A 15,260-nucleotide genomic window follows, 5' to 3' on the forward strand; every position below is an offset into this window, starting at 1 on the left:
AAAAGATCCTAAGACCCAGTCAGTGGTTAAAGGAGTATATGGCGCAGATCTGCTAGTGTCTAATGGTCCATTCTGGGTCAAACGACTAGGAAAAAAAAATAGCAGTAGAAATTTGCCTGGATGACTAGACAGAGACACGTCTATTGTACCATATTCCCTTCCATTTCGCTGTTATCTGCCTCTCTATGTGTGCTAAGGATCGAACCCAGGACCTTGGGCATGCTAAGCAAGCACTCCTACCGAAGACAGCAGCATTCTCATCTCCTATTTCATATATTTTCATCCTTAAACTGTTTAAAATAAAAAAAAAAACACACTGCTCTTTCAACTTTGGGAATGAACCAAACCGGAGTTCATATTGATGCAATCCTGGGCTTTTCTCCAGTGCATCCCCTAGTCACCTTAGTCAGAACTAATCAAGATGGGCATGGAGGCGAGGGAGGGGTCAGATTAGTGGAACGTTAAAAGCCCAGGTGAGGCAGATTGGAGCCGGGACTATTGGAGAGCACCAAGTCTAAAACTTCCGCCCTACTGGCCACCCCCAGGTCCGCCCAGCTCTAGTGCGCAGTCTCAACAAGTTGTTTGCCGTCTCTATGGCAACCCGGTAGGCGGAGTCTGAAAATGGAGAGCACCGACTCCACAGAGGGATCTTTGTCACGGTAAGAGCCAAAGAGAACAAGGGAGGTCAACGGACTAACTTTGCAGCAGTTTTGACAACCTTGATGAATTCGGGTTTTGTTTTGTTTTTTCAGATCTTTTGATGTACAGCCCAGCTCTGAAGGACTAGAGTCCACTTCAGAACCCATTCCTTCTTCGGGTAGCAGTCCTAAGCCTACCGTACAGACCGGAGCTGCCCCATCATCTGCAGTATGTCGAGGAGTTCCTTCGCCGTATTGTGTGTTTACAGATCCCTCCTCTGACAGTCTTTATGAAGCAACCTGCCCCGCACCCCATCCGAGGGGCCATGGGAGGTTTGGCTTTCAGCCCCTCTATGTTTCTTATATTCCTCGGGATCCCTGTAATACCGCAGACCTCAGCTCAAACCCTGATCCTGCCACTTCTTATCCTTGCCATAGCTCTGTTCATAGCTCTGTCTCTGGCTCTGGCCCTCGTTTTGGTGTTAGCTCTGAGCCTAGCCAGGGCTCGGGTCCCACCTCTGGGCCTGTTCCTGTCTCTGGACCTAGTCTTGTCTCTGGACCTGCTTCTGGCTCTGGACCCGATTCTTCTTCCTCTGGAGCTGCTCTTGCCCATGGACGCGGTCTTCCTCCTAGACCTGAGCATGCTGAGGCTGTACTTGGAACTAAGCTCAGGACCTACATTCCTCAAGGATTCAAATACATCCCAATAGATCTGTTCCCTAATTGGGGTCAGAACATACACTGGAAGCCACAACACACCTGGGAACCTGTACAAGTCAGGGAACCTGGAGTAAGAGGGCCACGTAAACGTCCAGAGGTTGAATATGAGAAAATTCTCTGCAAAGCACAGCCACGTGGCCAGTGTCTCCTCTACAACTGGCAAGAAGAGGTATGAAGGTTTGGTCTGTTCTCTCTTCCTAGGGAAGCCAGTAGTTTGTGATGAGGGTCAGTGTGAGAAAGGGAACTCACAGTTACTTAACATGGGGTCCACAGAGAGCCACCAACCAGCTGGATCAAATCCCACCATTGCAAGACGGCTCAGAGAGTTATTTCTTCCGACACGGACACGAGGGTCTGCTGACCTTGCAACCTCAGTTGCCCATGCCTTCTAGCACCACCCAGAAAGACTCATACCAGCTCCCAAGACACACCTGTTATCCACTTCGAGGTGTGAAGCATGAGAAACGGGGGACCAGAAAGAGCCCAGGAGGCAGAAAAGGAGATAGGACTTTTCTGGTGGGAGCGTGGATTGTTTGGTGGCTATAAGGGCAAACCCCAAGATTCCCCTTCTTTCCTCAACTCATTTCTAGAGCTAGTACTTGACTAGATTCTCTTCTGTCCTCCCGCAGGGAAGCGTGAAGCCATGCTGGAGATACTCCTGCAACACCAGATCTGGTGAGAACCAGGGAAGGGGGAAGGGGAGGAGAGAAACTGGGAAAAGGGTCTTGACCTCTCCCATGGCTACATAGTAAAGAGGTGCAGAGAGAGCAGGAGCCTACAAGGGAACTCTCTGAGACCGAGTCGGTAACACACCATGACTACAGAGTGGAGCTGGTAGGAACAGGGCCTCCTGCCCCAACAAAGGTGAGAACCCAGCCTGCCCTGCTTGCATAGCTCGGCTCTGCCCAGGAGTGGGAAAGCAGCAAGCCCAGATGTTTAGAGAGCGCCAAGGGGCAGGAGTTACTCTATCTCTTCCCTCACAGCCTCATGATTACCGCCAGGAACAGCCTGAAACCTTCTGGATACAGCACGCAGCACAGCTACGGGTATGTGGGGGTCACTATGTACTGGGGTGCAGGAGAGGCTCTAATCTGGCTTGGGGAAGGGTGGCACCTTTCCTGATCCTGGCACTCCTCCAGGATGTCAATAGCATCAGGACACTGGACACCCCATTCCGGAAGAACTACAGCTTCTCAACACCAACATCCTTGTCACTGGGGCAGCCTTTGCCTTACGAACTGGAGAACAGCCCCCACCAAATGGGGGTAATGTCTTCCCTTGCCTGTCAGGGAGGGCAGGGGGATAGAAGGAAGAGAACAACTCCATTCTAAGTATTGAGGTGGGAAGCAGACATGGGATTTGGAATCCATTTCTATTTATACTATAGACGTACTTTGGATGGAGCTGATTCTCTGTCCTTGATGTAGGTTTTACATAAAGCACTCTCATCCCGCAGCTGTTAATTCATTGATTCTGTGAGTAAGTATGCCCACACTCAGTATTCTTCTCTTGGAATGGCCTGGACCCCAGACAATGACACCATGATTTGTTGTTGTTGTTTTATACTTGGACAAAATATTCTGGTCTAGATACAGGTATTTACAGAAGGCAGGAAGAGGACCAAGACAGGGAGGGGCAGGCATATGTACAAGGCTGAGCGGCAGAGGGCTTATATGACTTCCATTTAAGGCAGGGGGTTTGTGTATATGCATATTTTCCATCTCATATGACGTCTGTTTCTGTCGAGTGGAGACACGGTGACCATTGCCCATCCAAGTACCAACAGCAAGAAATTGTCTGCTTGGGATTTACAGGAGTCCAGGAGGTCCTTTTCGCTCTCCTAAGAGCCAATAAGTTCGCATTTTTCCTTTTCCCTGGAGGCAGGGGAACGAACATAGTTGAGACCCTTCTGCGTCAGTGCTTTTATCTCCCTCTCGTCCCCTACTTTCATCCTCCCATGATCCACTCCCCCATGGCCCGCCATCACCTTCATCTCCACATCCCCGCGGAGTTCTAGCTGGAAGCATCCTAGCTCATCCAGGGCATCCTTGGTGGTCGAGGAGACATGGATCTTTAGAGCTAGGGTGATGTAGACCAGGAGCAGATGGGGGGGAAGAAGAGTCAAAGCAAAGCCAAAAGAAGAATTGTCAGTGCTGGAGAGTGCTTTACGCAGCCAGCCACCCTTCAGAAAGCCCCCAGTCCTCCCAGAGCACATAAGAATCAACATGTGCTCAAGAATGGGGCACTTCAGAACTATCCAATAGCGAAAGATGGAGGAACTCTGGAAAGTAAAGAGCAAGACAGATCCAGGTCAAGTTCAGAGTTAAAAACTGTTATCCTCACCTTGACCATTAGACTCCATTCGAGAAGCAGTGTTTACTGTGTCTCCAAAAAGACAGTACCGGGGCATCTTCAGGCCAACAACCCCAGCACAGACTGGCCCTATAAAAACAAACTGGTTGGGAGAGATCCAGAAAAGTAGACTGTAGGGCCAGGTGAGAATCAGCCTTACCAGTATGGACGCCTATGCGTAACCTTAGCTGGTCGTGGGGTCGATGGCGAATGCGGAAGGAAGAAACTGCATCTAGTAATGCTAGAGCCATTCGAGCAATTTCCGGTGCATGGCGCTGACCATTTCGGCCCGGAAGACCAGATACCACCATGTAGGCATCCCCAATGGTTTCCACCTGATTTAAAGGGAAGATTAAAGGACTCAGTAGTTAGAACACTTGACTGCTCCTCAAGAGGACCTGAGTTCAATTCCCAGCACCCACGTAGAAGCTCCAACTTCCTGTAACTCCAGTTCTAGGGCATACGACACTCTCTTGTGGCCTCCAGGGGCAACTGTACACGTGTGGCACATACTCAGATACACACACACACACACACACACACACACACACACACACACACAAATAAAATAATAAAACTAGTTTCAAGAGGTTAACTCTAGCTGTATCAGTGTGAGTGAGAAAAGGAAATAAGCCGGACAGCAGGAGTCGTCCTGACGGCCTGGGAGACCACGACTGACTAGACAGACAAGGGACTACACGCCATGGTCCTGAGAATCTGGTGATAAGAGGAGGCCAGACAGGGGAATACTTAACTCCTCCTCACAACCCCAGCACATGGTGAGTCCTCAATGGCACTTGATGAACAAGTGGACAGGATCACAGTCCTAGTCCAAAGAACCCAGCGGCACAAAGAAGGCAAACCATGCTTAGTGGCACGGACCAGACAACCTGACTGGGGGGAAGCAGCAGCACTCGGCGCCCGTAACTACCAGCCTGGGGTGCACAGTGAGGTCCGCAGGGAGTCCACGCTAAGCTTTGAGGGATAAAAGGATACTGCATCTACAACTTAGTCTCAACTGGCCCGGAATATGACCGTACGAATTTTTTAAAAAATAAAATAAGACCGGGGTTGTAGCCAAGCAGTAGAACAGATCCGCATGGGGAAAGCCATGGGTTTGATTCCCAAACATTCCAGAGAGGGAGGGAGACATACAATAAATAGAAGGAAATAAAAACAATGGATGAGCTGGAGTAAAGCATTCATGGGAATTTCATTAGAGACACATCAGGAAGGGTAGAATAAGCTTTAAGAGATCCTCATTTATGTTTGCATAGGGTCTCGTTGCATAGCCAAGGCTGATCTTGAACTCACGATCCATCTGTCCGAGCCCCCTGAGCACTGGGAATGACAGGCAGGTGATGAGTGTGGAAGTCAGCAGACAACCTGTGGGCATTGATTCCAGGGACTGACCCTAAGTCACCAACCAGCCTTGGTGCCTTTACCCACCAAGCCATCTCCCCAGCCCACCAGTTGGCAATCAGCTGCTATTGCTGTAACAAGCAAAGCTCAGAGACATCCTGGTCCTGCCTGAGGCCGCACAGGCAGCTGTAAAATCAATATTCAAATGCAGCACATTTAGTCCCGAGGGCAAGGAAGCCAACTCAACGACTTTAACGAAGAGCTTTATAACATGCATTCATATATTACACACACACACACACACACACACACACACACACACACACACACACACACCATAGTCAGTCTGTGCCCGCATCCTCTGTGACTGTTCTGGAAGGAGAGACCAGTTGTCTATATCACTAATACCCCAGAGAGAGGGGGACTAAAGCATGTGACTGTGATCAGGGAAGCCTGGGCTAACGTGTACCAGTGTCCACGTTTGCTAGAATCACACCCACTAGAGAACACTAGGATGCTGGAGAAACGTGGGGAGCGCTGACTATGGAGTGGATATGGTATGTGGGGCTCAGGAAACTGGGTTTCAAATGGGTCTTAGAAGGAGGCCGGCTCCAGCTCTCACCTTGTAGACATCGAAGTTGTCGATTATGGCATCAAAGCAGGTATAAAGGTCATTAAGAAGTGTCACCACCTAACGGGATGGGAAAGCAGAGGCTCTGAAATTTGTGCCCAAGTTCCTAATAATTCTCAAGACAAAAGACAAAAGAACTCTAGAGCAAACTAGTCCAGGGAGGCTCCCGGGACCCAGCACCACCCACGCGGGCTCACGGCTCTCACCTGCATGGGGGTGCTCTCAGCTGACAGCGCTGTGAAGCCCACGATGTCACTGAAGTAGATGGTGACACTGTCAAAGGCCTCCGCCTGAACCGTCTCTCCCCGTTTTAACTGCTCTGCCACAGAGCTAGGAAGCAAGAGGGTACCCCTCAGCCCAGCTCCAGGAAAGAGTGGCAGGGAGAGGGCAGGGTGCGTGGCTACTGCACTGCCAAGCTATAGAGTGAAAGTCGGCTTTGGTGGAAGAAAAGGAAAGTGGCCGAGATGTCACCTAGCCTAGTGCACATTGGGATGCGAAAGTGGTAAGGTGTTGTGAGAGGATCCACATGGGGCTAAGCAGTTCCAGTTGAAATAGTTTTGCATACACTTGCTCAGACAGAGGTGAGGAAGAACAGCGCCCCCAAGAAGGAGGGACTGGAAGCTGAAAGACAGCTCAGCCCATTAGGAGACAAAGCGAGAGCATTTAGCCTGTAGCCAGGAGGGCTTACTGTGGCATGAAGTTACATAGCAGGGTTCCCAGGGTTGCATGCACATTTTCAGAAGGTCGATAAGATAAAACACAAGGCAATTTCTGGAGAAGGGGGACGAAGGTCTTACTGGGGTAGAATTTGGTACAGCAGAGCCTCAGCCTTGCGCTTCTCCTCTAGGGTAGGCCTGTGTGCGTTCCTCCACCAGTTTTTCCAGGTTATTGGCATACTGTTCCATGCGAAGCAAGAGGTTGTCCAATATGCTGGTACCACCCTCCCTGCAGGGAGGCCAGGATATCACACCTGCTCCAAGGTCCTCAAGACTAACAGGGCTTCCTATCCAACCCACCCTTGGGGGCACATCAGCCTTATCCACTAAGAACGCTAAGGTTTCTGTCCCTGGGAGCCTCTGAGCCTCCGTCCCTCTCACTTGTTAAACCGGCGAATGAAGCCCTTGATTTGCCCAAAGTCTGGACGTTCTGTTGGGTCCTGGGCCCAGCACCTCTCCATCAGCAAAACTAACTCTTCGTTCAGTTGTGTCCGGTCAATGCTTGGCCGGAAATACGGCCTCTGACCATTTCGCACCTTCTGGACAATCTCTAAGGGCGACAGAAAGTTTGGATGAAGACTCAGGCTCCCCTAGCAGAAGGGACGGTGCATGGCAACCCACTCCCTCACCTTTGGGACTGAGGTCCAGGCCTTCCAAGTAGAAAGGACCACTGCGGAGCGCTATTTCCTGCAGAATGATGGCAAAGCTGTAGACATCCGCCTTCTGCATGCCCGTGGTTGGCAGGGGGTTCCCACTAAGCAGTTCTGGAGCAGTCCACAGCTTCTCTGCAATGAGGGAATAGGCTGGCTAGGTTCCACCTTGGCCCTTCCTCACGTTACTGCTACTGCTCTACCTCCTACATCCTCCCCGGGAGGAAGTGACCAAGGCTCGAAGGGTAACATAAAAGGTAGGTGGCAGGGGGAGGAGGTGTGGAGGAGGGGTTGGTGTGGGGGGGAGGGGATGTGTTGGGGGAGGGGATGGTGTGGGGGAGGGGATGGTACGTGTGGGGTGGCACAGGGAGCAGTCTCACTGGCATAGAGGGCATGGCTGTCATCTGGTTCAGCAGTTGATCGGAAGCTAGCCAGCCCGTAATCCGTTATTTTGAGCACAAATCGACTATCCACCACGCAGTTGGAGGACTTGAGGCTTCCATGAGATGAAATAATGCTGTTGTGGAGAAAGGCCATACCCTGCAGGATTCAGAGGAAGGGCCTGGATCATATCTGGCTTAGGCAACCCCAGCCCATGGCATGATCCGGCTCACTACGTAAAGATACTCAGACCGCCAACCCCAAAGCATTAGAAATTAAAGGATCTTGATTGAGACCGTCGAAAACAAGCTGGGTTGGGATGATGCCTCTTGGGGTGCCTCTACTGGAGGAAGCAGGCAGAGTGGGAGAGCCATCCCTTAGCAATGTAAATAGCATGGAAGTATCAGGCTCCAGGGATAGGAGGAAATGCATATGAGGGACAAAGAGAGCCACCAGTAACTTCCGCTGAACAGTGGAGGGAGCAGCCAAACAAGTATGGCACCTTAATCGGCTTCACACCCCTAGCTACCATTGATATCACAGATCAAGACATAGCTCGTCTCTAGATGCACCATAGAAAACCAGGCAGTTGTGACTCTGGTGTGTAGCTGCGTGTAGGATGCAGGTCACGGTGGGAGCAGAATGGGTCTATTACAGCAATGCTAGACCACACAGTAGTGAAGAAGGCTACAGTAAGTCAGCAAAATTTGAAAAATTAGACAGAGGTAGACAACAACAGCCAAGCCAAGGATAGAAGCTCTTGTGTGGTGAGCAGAATCACAAGAGTAAATTAAGCTCTGGCCTTAAACAGTCTGAGGTCTCCAAGCTCGTGTTCTTTGAGTACCTCAGGGCGTTTAGGAAGGAATGCCTAAGCCTAATTAGGAATGCTTTATTCTACTGCAGCGGAAAGTGTAAAGCACCCGAGCTCACGTTTACCCTCACACCTCCTGTGGAAATCTGCATTGGCTTTCCCTAATATTTCCCTCTCTCACTTGACGGCAAACTTTCATATGCATAAATTAATTCTAGAAAACTTCCTGAGAATTCGGCAGAAAATCAGAGCCAGCGTCAGGCACAGTCAGGTGATCTCATTAGACCACCATCTTCTGAACACCATCTAACCCACGCAAGATTCACCTGTGTCCTCCTCCCACCATCCGTGGGCCTCCGGGTCATTTAAAAAAGCTGACTATTGGAATGGAATAAAGATTTAGTGCAATTTTCCTTCCTTTCTCTTAGTTTAACGAAATGTGTGTGTGTGTGTGTGTGTGTGTGTGTGTGCGTGTGGGGTGTGTGTGTGTGTGTGTGTGTGTGTGTGTGTGTGTGTGTGTGTGTGTGTGTGTGTGTGATTTCAGTCTCTAACCAGGCATCCAGGCGTGGTGGTACACACATTTGGGAGGTAGATGTGGAAGAGTCAGAATTCAAAGCAATTTCTGGCTACATAGTAAGTTTGAAGCCAGTCTAGGCAACATGAAACCAAAAGAAATCAGAGCTACAAACATTGTCACACGCCATTAATCCCCTCACAGAGGAGCCAGAGGCAGGCACATCTTGAGTTCAAGGTCAGCCTGGTCTACGGAGACAGTTCCAGGTCAGCCAGGGCTACACAGAGAGACCCAGTCTCTAGAAACAATCGGTTAAATTTAGAAATTATAGTCAAATAGACACCTCTCCTGCAGTTAGCTATAGGCACGGCGAATATTGGTTAAAGTGGAAAGTAACTGGAGACAAATGCATGGAGACCTCACTTGACCTCTTCATTTGCTCGTTTTGAGACAGACGTACTATGATGCTCAGGCTGTTCTCGAACACCCAATCCTCCTGTCTCTGTGAGTGCTGGGATTATACATGTGCACCAGCCACATCCAACTATAGGATGTCTTTTCACCGTTTGGTTCGGTTGTATTGCCTGTCTTCTTTTTCTGGATAGGATCTTGTTATGCAATACCTGAAACTCACCATGAAGCCTTGGCCAAGCTCAAAGAGCAGCCTCTCTGCCTCAACCTCCCATATGATGGCAGGCCCAGCTATATATAGCTAATATATTTAATATTTAAATATTAATATAATATTTAATGTTCCTCTTGAGGTAAAAAGACACTAGAGAAACATTTAAGATATCTGGGAGAGAAGGACGAGAACCTCGCAGGGTATAGGACCCCTGTGTCACTCAACCACAGGAAGAGAGAACTTGGAAAGAGCACGGCTGTTAGAGGTCCGGGAGAGAAACTACAGCAAAGACCAAACAACTGACGCGTTCTAAAGGATGGAGAAGACTCACCTTCACAAGGTCATTAATGAGCGAGTAGCGAAACATCCAGTCCAAATTGATGCTGTCATTTTCTAGAATATCCTGACAGTGACACGGAAGAGATCAGCATCTGTCCCCAGTCTCACCGGCTGCCCCTTGGCACAGGGTGACTTTGGGACCTCCCCTACCCCACCACAGTCTCCTACACCTGTCCCTCACTTGTAAGCTCCCCCGAGGACAATACTCGGTGACGATGCAGATGTTGGGAGGGTCTATGCAAGCTCCGATGAATCGAGTAAGATGGTTGAACTGAACATCTCTCATCTAGGAAAAAAACAAAAAAACAAGAGAATTGACAGCTCTAAAATTTAAATGCAGAGCGCTTGCCTAGCAAGCGCAAGGCCCTGGGTTCGGTCCCCAGCTGCAAAAAAAAAGAAAAAAAGAAAAAAAAATTTAAATGCAGAGGCCAGCATGGTAATGCACATCTTTAGTCCCAGCACTGGGGAAGCAGAAGCAGTCAGATCTCTGTGAGTTCGGGGCCAGCCTGGTCTACATAGTAAGTTCCAGGACAGCTGTTTCACAGAGAGAACCTGTCTCACAAAAAACCCTGTAACTACAGAAGCACCAATGTGAGCAATGATCTTCCTCTTACTCATGGCTGCAACTGGGAATCAGTGGTAAATAAGCCCCGACCCTGTTAGGCAGGGGACCATGGTTCCCTCATTTCCTCTTCCTGTCTCCCCTCACCTTCCACTCAGCCCCAAGTACGTACGTGTTTGAGTTCAAACAGAACTTGCCGGGTCAGCTCAATGCGCTTCTTATTCACGTGTTTAATGGCAACGACATTTCCCTAAGGTGGGGTGGAAATAGAAAAGAAACTGAGCCTCGGGAGTATCCGAGAAATGCTGGAGAACTGAGAACACCCCGGAACTTAGCTGGGAACAGAGCGGGGACTATGAGGGTCAGAGGTTCAGGGGCAGAGGTGGCAGATGGGGATGAGACACAATGAAATGGTCGGGAACCAGAACAAGCAGATGACTCTTCACCTTGAAGTGACCGGTGTTGGCAAAGATCTGGTATTTCCCATGGGCTGTCATGAGCGAGCCGTAACTGGATCCCCGCTGGGGCCAAGGGCAACATGGAGGCGGAAGGATGAAAGGAACATTAGATGGTGGTGGTGGTGGTGCTCGGGTCTATCATTACAAGCCAATGTGCTGGGAAAGGTCCAGGGTGAGAGAGAACAGGGAACAGGAAGTCAGAGGAAGGTGCAGGGCCAAGGGCTCACCAGCGACAGCGTCAGGCGACTGCCTGCACCTTTGTGATATCGATCCGAGTTGCCGAACTGCAGTTCTTCCCAGCGAATGCGCCACAGCATGCTAGCCAGCTCCTTCTCCAGCATCAGTTTTCTGTAAGGACTGCGTACCTCAGGCGACTGCCAAACCCTGTCCTGCCACCCACCAAGCTGCAGGGAAGCTTCAACAGTTACAGGACTGGGACATAGATACTCCATGTCAACGGCAAAGTTGTTTGGTTCAGTTTGGTTTGGTTTGGTTTGGTTTGGTTTGGTTTGGTTTGGTTTGGTTTGGTTTGGAGACAGGATACAGGTAGGCCTTGAACTAATAATGATCTCCCTGCTTCAGCCTTCCAAATGTTGGGATTATAGATGTGTACCACCACACACAGCTCTGAATTTTCTCTCTCTCTCTCTCTCTCTCTCTCTCTCTCTCTCTCTCTCTCTCTCTCTCTCCCCCTCCTCTTTCTTCATTCCTCTCTTCTGGTCTAGGGGTTAAACCTATGACCTGGAACATGCTAGGCAAGTACTCTTCCAGGGAGCTGCTCTGACCCCAGCCTACAGCTAAGTCAGGACATCCAGTCTGTGACGACACAGTGAAACATTTCTTTCCACAAATCAGGACGTGCACCCTCACCACACATAGAATTTTTGGTGACTTGGTCTCAGATCTCCCAAGTGAAAATGCCTTGCACTTCAGTGGGAATGAGGTGAGGAAGGAGAACGGGGGGGGGACAGACACACACACAACCAGTGCATAGAAATTCACCTTTGACCCTAACTCTACCCAAAATCAGTACTCCAGGGCTGAAACGAGCCTAAGTGGTCAGGAGCACCTGTTGCTCTTCCAGGAGACCTAAGTTCAATTTCAAGCACCCATCCTGGGGCAGCTCACAACCACCTGTAACTTAGGCTCCAGAAGAGCTGATGGTTTCTTCTGGCCTCTATAGGCACCCATACATGTGTGTGGGTGGCATACATTTACACAGGAGAGATATAAATAGAAACAATTTTTTAAAAATTCGAATTCAGGGGGTTGGGGATTTAGCTCAGCAGTAGAGCGCTTGCCTAGCGAGTGCAAGGCCCTGGGTTCGGTCCCCAGCTCCGGAAAAAAAAAAAAAATTCGAATTCAGAGCTAGGCACGGTAGAGGAGGTTTTTAATCCCAGCACTTCAAAGACAGAGGTAGGCAAATCCCTGAGAATTTCAGGGGCAGCCTGGTCTCCACAGTGGTTTCCAGACAGGCCAGTTCTACAGTGAAACTTTATCTCAAACAAAATCCCAGTATTCAAGCAAGGCACCATGACGCACGTCCATGAGTGTGGGGAAGTAGAATCTTGAGTGCATGGCCAGTCTAGGCTATTTAGCAAGACTTTATCTCAAAACAAACACAACGGCAACAAGAACAAAACAATTCATCTACCCAGGTTACAAACCAAAGCAAAATAAATCCCTAGGATGAAGGGCAACCAAATCCAAAGGCCAGAGAGAAAGCTGCTAGTCCCAGAATCCCACACCAGGTTGGGAGACTTGCCAGCCACACAACAGGGACCCCTGCCTCAGCCAGAGGCCATGTAGCAAGAAGGACACACGGAGTAGGAAAACCCAGAACTCACCGGAAAATTAGGAAGCTGGAAACACCAAACATGATGAAGGTGATTCCCGTGCCCAGGGCCACAATTGCCAGAGTGGAAAGTGGAGCTGAGGGAGAAGGAGAGAGACAGAGAGACCCTGAGAAAGACTGGAGGGGGCCCAAGGGCAAAGAGACAGGTGCAGGAGGTACAGAGCTTTCCTGAGGGACAGAGAAGAGAGCGGCAGACACAGATAATACACAGCCAGGAGTGGGAATGGGTGTCAGTGAGGAAGGGGCAGAGCGAGGGGGCGGGGTAAAAGGGGGGACTGCTCCCAGTCCCTGCACACACCCACTTTTATCACAGGATGGGTCGTCCAAGTCAAAGGCACAGGGGGGGTTGTCCAAAGGTGGGGCCCCCTTCACCCAGGGAATTGGCCGGCCTGTCCACCAAATCTGCTTCTCGGCTCCTGAGTAATGGGCTGCAGGCTGTGAGGAAGCAGAGCGCTGGGCCCACAGGCCTGCCCCAGCCTTCTCCCTGACACCCCCACCGTCCGGAAGGCCCAGCCCAGGAAGCAAGCGCCTGTCCCCCAGAGCCGATGATTCTGTCCCCACTGGGTCTTAGGGCCAATCCCTCCTCCCTGTCCTCTCCCCCGTCACCTGAAAGTCGCCAGACTCCAAGTCTCCCATGGCCCACAGGACGAAATCAGTCTCTCGGTCATTGTTCTTGTCCATAACAACCAGTCCAGTTACACCTAAGATAAAAGAGGGTGCCCCTCACTTTTGAGAGCTAACCCTGGCCCACTCTCTCCTCCTGTCCTACCATCTCGTTGTCTCAGAGTCTTTCCCCACACTGGTTCTTCGTAAGTGTCCACCCGGCCCGTCCCTGACCCCTCACTGACTCTCCCTGCAGCACCCTGGAGTATTTCTTCTGCCCACCGCACTCCTAAGCCTGGTGTCAGCCCCCAGGCCTCCACTCCCCGCCCTTCATTACCATGGTATCTTCGTCCCTGCATCTTCTCCACAATTCGAAGTCCATCTTCCCGGGTGCCCCCTTCCTGTATTGTCTCATTCAGGACTTGGGCGTAGAGCAGGATTCCATCATAGAAGCAGCCCGCAATGAGGTTCATCTGAGGACAGCAACTTCAGCAGCGCTCTCCAAATGCCCCCTTCCCGTTCTCTCTTCTACTCCTGCCCTGTCCCAGTGCCTCCCCACTTCCTCAGCTTACCGCCCTCCTCCCACCCCTACTGTGCCCTCCCCATCCACCCGGACCCAGGGTTGGTCCAAGGGTCAGTCCCACGGTTGGAAGGGTAATATCCTTGATGGAAATGACAGCCTGAAATGGGGCTTGCTCCATGATCAAGGACTCCGGGAGAAATCCCTTCCTCACAGCCTGTTGTGACTCTCAGAGATCTACTCACCAGGGATGGGGCCAGCTCCACTCCGAAGTCTTCCCGGGCTCTGATCAGCAGGCGGTTCTGAAACTCCTGATACTCGGGATTCGGGGGCTCTCGGTACGTGATCACCAGTACAGTCTGCACCACAGTACATGGGGAAGAGGAGAGCAGCAGGGGAAGAGATCGCATAGGAGAACTGGGTAAAACAACACTCGGGGTAATGCATGCACGAGGGAGGGGTTCTGGAGCGCGCCAAACTCTGGGCTGCATATGAAAATGAGGAGTAGTGGCGCCCCTCTATGAAAGACAGGTAGGGCTGGCTCTGGAAACGTGTCCGTAGGATGAAACCAACTCCATCTACAAACTCAGTCCATCGACCTCCCTGCCTCCCTTCCAGCATCAGGCCTCCTGCCAGGGTGTCACTTTCATGGGCACTCCTCTGCCCCACACTTTCAAGGTACCCACCACTATCAAGAACAACCACCACTCTGTGGCCAGGCGTTGGTGACACACGCCCTTGATGCCAGCACTCAGGCGGCAGAGGTGGGTAGATCTGGTGAGTTCCATCCCAGCCAGGGCTACAGTTCCGTCCCAGCAGCATTAAATGCTGATGGTGTCATCCACTAAAAGTTGGCTTTTCCACAGCGGGTCACCAGTTCAGAGTGACTCTCTCAGTGAATTAGATTTCAGACCCTGAGAGAAATGCTTTGAGAAGGTGATTCCATCTGTGAGAACCATGAATTTAATTTACTGTGCACACAGGAAACATCTACTATAGACAGCATGTTCACCGAGAGACTGATGTGTGTCATGTGAGCCACGTGCCCACACACACTGCACAGACACACAAATGATGGTTTCGGCCACACATACACTTGACTGACATGAATCACCACATCCCTGTCCCTCATTAAACTACCTGACTAGCTCCTTTGAGTCTCATATACCCCCTTCCGTAGCTGTAAGGGGTATCCAACCTGGGACCACGCAGCTAAATGAGACTGCTCTGACAGGAAACTGGACTTGCAACTCAGTGTAAGAGATCAATTCAATATACTTTGTGACATGTGACTCTGTGTAAATCAATAGATCAAAATCCGCCATTTCAAGCTGGGTATGCTGGCTCACATCTGTCATCTCAGAACTCAAGAGGCTGAGGCAGAAGTTAGGCTATAAGAACAAGGCCAACCTTGTCTACACAGTGAGTTCCAGACCAATCACTGCTCCATAGCAAGACCCCCATCTCAAAAAACAACAACAAAATCAGAGCAAAAATCTGGCCATTTCTACCAGCTTTGTTTC

At 50.5% G+C, this 15,260-nt stretch overlaps 2 protein-coding genes across 2 annotated transcripts in view; one reads left to right on the plus strand and one right to left on the minus strand.

Moving 5' to 3' along the window:
- The first annotated feature begins 680 nt into the window (after positions 1 to 680).
- Spag8 (sperm associated antigen 8) lies at positions 681 to 2,813 on the plus strand. The gene is made up of 5 exons (XM_032891616.1): positions 681 to 1,527; positions 1,632 to 1,806; positions 1,988 to 2,033; positions 2,108 to 2,222; positions 2,342 to 2,813. Exons 2-5 carry the CDS (start codon positions 1,740 to 1,742, stop codon positions 2,687 to 2,689), a joined length of 576 nt encoding a protein of 191 aa, XP_032747507.1. The 5' UTR covers positions 681 to 1,527; positions 1,632 to 1,739; the 3' UTR covers positions 2,690 to 2,813.
- Npr2 (natriuretic peptide receptor 2) overlaps positions 2,717 to 15,260 on the minus strand; it is a 20,335-nt gene continuing 7,791 nt past the window's right edge. Inside the window, 21 exon segments of the mRNA XM_032891604.1 lie at positions 2,717 to 3,232; positions 3,346 to 3,437; positions 3,702 to 3,800; positions 3,871 to 4,045; positions 5,695 to 5,763; positions 5,910 to 6,033; positions 6,501 to 6,550; positions 6,552 to 6,648; positions 6,801 to 6,969; positions 7,049 to 7,204; positions 7,450 to 7,609; positions 9,732 to 9,803; positions 9,921 to 10,025; positions 10,474 to 10,551; positions 10,748 to 10,822; positions 10,987 to 11,107; positions 12,607 to 12,691; positions 12,917 to 13,049; positions 13,221 to 13,315; positions 13,555 to 13,690; positions 13,983 to 14,096. Coding sequence (XP_032747495.1) covers positions 3,167 to 3,232; positions 3,346 to 3,437; positions 3,702 to 3,800; positions 3,871 to 4,045; positions 5,695 to 5,763; positions 5,910 to 6,033; positions 6,501 to 6,550; positions 6,552 to 6,648; positions 6,801 to 6,969; positions 7,049 to 7,204; positions 7,450 to 7,609; positions 9,732 to 9,803; positions 9,921 to 10,025; positions 10,474 to 10,551; positions 10,748 to 10,822; positions 10,987 to 11,107; positions 12,607 to 12,691; positions 12,917 to 13,049; positions 13,221 to 13,315; positions 13,555 to 13,690; positions 13,983 to 14,096 — 2,271 coding nt within the window. The 3' untranslated portion in view covers positions 2,717 to 3,166.

Source organism: Rattus rattus, chromosome 1, assembly GCF_011064425.1.
Source record: "Rattus rattus isolate New Zealand chromosome 1, Rrattus_CSIRO_v1, whole genome shotgun sequence".
Taxonomy (NCBI): Eukaryota; Metazoa; Chordata; class Mammalia; order Rodentia; family Muridae; genus Rattus; species Rattus rattus.